Genomic DNA, 2839 nt, shown 5'->3' with positions numbered 1-2839 from the left:
ACCATAGGCGGAAATCCAGGGGAGGGAATTGGGCTGAATGATGCTTGGACCAAAGAAGAAGATCAGAAAGCAATACGGACTCTTGCAGAATGTAGCAGCACGATGTTCATCGCCGACGCGCTTGCCCTCGATCCACGTGTCCGAGCCGGTCTTCGTCGTCGGAGAGGACAAAAGCACTGTATCTCAAGGCTAGCCGGACTGCAAAAGGATGCCAAGTCGGGGCCCATCGTACCGAGAGCTGTTTCAACGGATGCAAGTGTAATGAGGCGCCACTTTCAAGCTGCAGCAACTTCTACGACAAAGATCAAGCAAGCACCGCCCAGTTGGTTGATGTTGCCGTCGATTCCGACCACTTGGCATCCATCCCAATCCAAAGTAATCAACGAGGCTCGTGGGAAGAAAACTGGCAGGTTTGCGAATGGGATTGTCCCCACCCTGGGTGTCGTTTCGCCATCCATCCAGTTGCCGTCTCATTTTAAGGCAGGATACAAGCCCACGGAAACGACGCCGCAGGCCCAAAACCGAAAACGATATCCATTTTTGCGACCCCCTCGGGATGAGCCAAGAGCAGTTCCCCCACGTCCAGGTTCATCGAACAGGCCGGAGGGTTCCCAAAGCAACCCCCCACAAGCACGAGGTGTCCCTGGTGGATTACCTTCAAAGCAAGCAAACAAGATTTCGAAAATGCAAAGTCAGGTGGTACCATCTCGCAGGGCTGCCGGTGTCCCTCCGATCGGAAGTGTTCGCAGCACAGGGCTGCCAAGAGCTTCGACCGCTGCAGGCCAAACACCATCCTCTCGCATCCCGGATGGTCGGGCGTCATTAACTAAAGCTTCGACTGTTGGACATGCGATCAGGAAGAGAGCCTTCACCCCAGGGACGAGTACGCGTATGAGCATCGGGCAAGTTGGAGGCAGCCTCCAAAACATTTCGGCATCCACTCGCGGAATCGGCTCTGTGGGAAAAAAAATAGATCCACTGCGGAAAACAGCGGTGAACAAGGTGAATCTCGGGTCTGGAAATCATTCGAAAAGTGGACAGGGAATGAGCACAATCATGCAGTCTCCTGTTGTTCCTTTAGGAGTTGTAGCTTCGAATGGAGTTGTGAGAAGTGGTGGCGTAAAGACGGGAGTGAGAAATGGGGTGGCGAGTACATCGGCAGGACAAATGCGGGCAGCGACTGGGAAGCCGACCCCGCCGGCTAACGTACCTAGTAAGAATGGGTTAGCTAGTTCGTCGTCATCTGGGCAAATTCGACCCAGCGGTGGGGCTACAAAACCGTCGGCGCCAGCCAACAAGGTATCTGGTGCAAGTACATCGAAAGCCAATACAAAGACAGCGGGGATGCCGCCGGTGGTGATGGGCAAACCGCCAGCGACACCTTTCGAAAACGGGAGTGCTGAGGGGGCAAACAAGAATGTACCAAAGAAAGATGGCAAGTGAGGCGATGTAGAACGGCGTTGTCGGTGGTGATGGGTTTCTGGTAACTGTAACAACGTTTAACATAGGGAAGGAATTTATTATTGAAGATGGAGGTCATGAGAGATTGTCGATAAGCGATCCTCGAATTTTTGAGACGAGATGCGTGGGCTGCGCCTGTCGTAGTTTGAATATGCTCTCAACAACCTGAAGTTCTGTAGATGTGGTATCGAGGCCACAGAATGCAGCCCAGTCGTTTGCCACAAGACCTGCGCCAACGACCTGACTCCCCCGATTGATTGTCCCTGCGACAAGAGGGACCTGCAAAAGGCTCGAAAGTTCGTCCTGATCTTCTATTGAGGTCATGGGATGGACCAATCCTCCTTGATTTGTGAAGGAACAAAACGATCCGACGAGCACCTCCCCTGCAATGGAATGTCCAAAGACCTCAGTCCCTAACACATCTGCGATAATTTCCTCGGTCTCACTATCCAAATCTGTATTTACCAATGAAACGTAATCATTGGTTGCAATACAATTCCCCAGGGCGGACAAGCGCTCCTCGCAGCGCTGGACGACGACCTTGTCTGGGAGGGAATTTTTGATGTGGAGCATTTCTTGGTCGGTGGTGGTGTTGGGCAGCAATAAACCCTTGTTATTTCCTATGCACATGCGGCCGATGATACGGGTGCCGGCGATGGAGGCGTGGACGACTGGTATATGATCGGCCAACTCGGCCTCGAAGACAGAGTAGAAGTTTTCCGAGCCGCCCACGGCGACAAGGCAGTATGAGTTGGTCAGGGTGGAAAACACGCCGATGTCGTTGCTGTTCTCGAACTGACAGCGTACCGCCATGATGCTTGGGCGAGGGGATGAGGTTGAGGTGCGGTGCACGTTTGTTACTCCTAGGGGTTTGACGTGTTTTTCAAAGCAGTAGAATGGTAGTGTGGTAGCTGGTGAAAGTGCGAGAAGAAGTCTGGCGTTGGCGTTGACAATGAGTTAGTTGGGGGGACAATGAGTTAGTTCAGGGGGAGGAAGGGGGGGGGGGGGGGGTTGGTTGTCACTGCGATGAGGCCTTGTTTGGTGTTTGAAGGTGGAATTGAAAGGTGTTGAACGGGCATTATTTAAGGCGACGTGATCCAGGCGTAGAGGCCGGGGACAGCTAATGCAGCGCAGCAATTTGGCGCCGCCGACGTCAAAACGCCATCGTTGAAATTTCAGGTCGGAGCAATTTATCATACCAACCGCCACCGTGGACACGTGGACATCCTCAGTGAGGTCACATAAATTTATGTTTTGCGTTTCAATAAACTCAAGAGTGCTCCTTTTCGCGTACATCCCCACCCGGGAACCAGAATCATCTCTTCACCCCCAATGTCTTCAACCACCCCTCCCCCCTCCCACCGCAAGTGCAATGTGA

The 2839-nt window shown here is 52.9% G+C and overlaps 2 protein-coding genes; one reads left to right on the top strand and one right to left on the bottom strand.

Annotated features, from left to right (window-relative positions):
• CHC_T00002398001 (hypothetical protein) overlaps window positions 1-1443 on the top strand; it is a 6882-nt gene extending 5439 nt beyond the window's left edge. The window contains exon 1 of the mRNA XM_005713548.1: window positions 1-1443. This exon is cut by the window's left edge and continues 5439 nt beyond it. Coding sequence (XP_005713605.1) covers window positions 1-1443 — 1443 coding nt within the window.
• Window positions 1444-1482: 39 nt separating this feature from the next.
• On the bottom strand, window positions 1483-2274 carry CHC_T00009074001 (Translation initiation factor eIF6). XM_005713547.1 is given in 2 exon segments: window positions 1483-1536; window positions 1537-2274. The coding sequence occupies 1 exon segment, from the start codon at window positions 2272-2274 to the stop codon at window positions 1537-1539; it is 738 nt and encodes a 245-aa protein (XP_005713604.1). The 3' UTR covers window positions 1483-1536.
• Between the last annotated feature and the right edge of the window lie 565 nt (window positions 2275-2839).

Source organism: Chondrus crispus, genomic scaffold, assembly GCF_000350225.1.
Source record: "Chondrus crispus Stackhouse genomic scaffold, scaffold_138, whole genome shotgun sequence".
NCBI classification, from domain to species: Eukaryota; Rhodophyta; class Florideophyceae; order Gigartinales; family Gigartinaceae; genus Chondrus; species Chondrus crispus.
Note: the sequence above shows the minus strand (reverse complement) of the source record. Positions and strands in the feature narration are given on the sequence as shown.

What these genes read in the sequence shown, in the direction of transcription:
- CHC_T00009074001 (XM_005713547.1), bottom strand. Translation starts at nt 2,274, where the DNA reads ATGGCGGTACGCTGTCAGTTCGAGAACAGCAACGACATCGGCGTGTTT.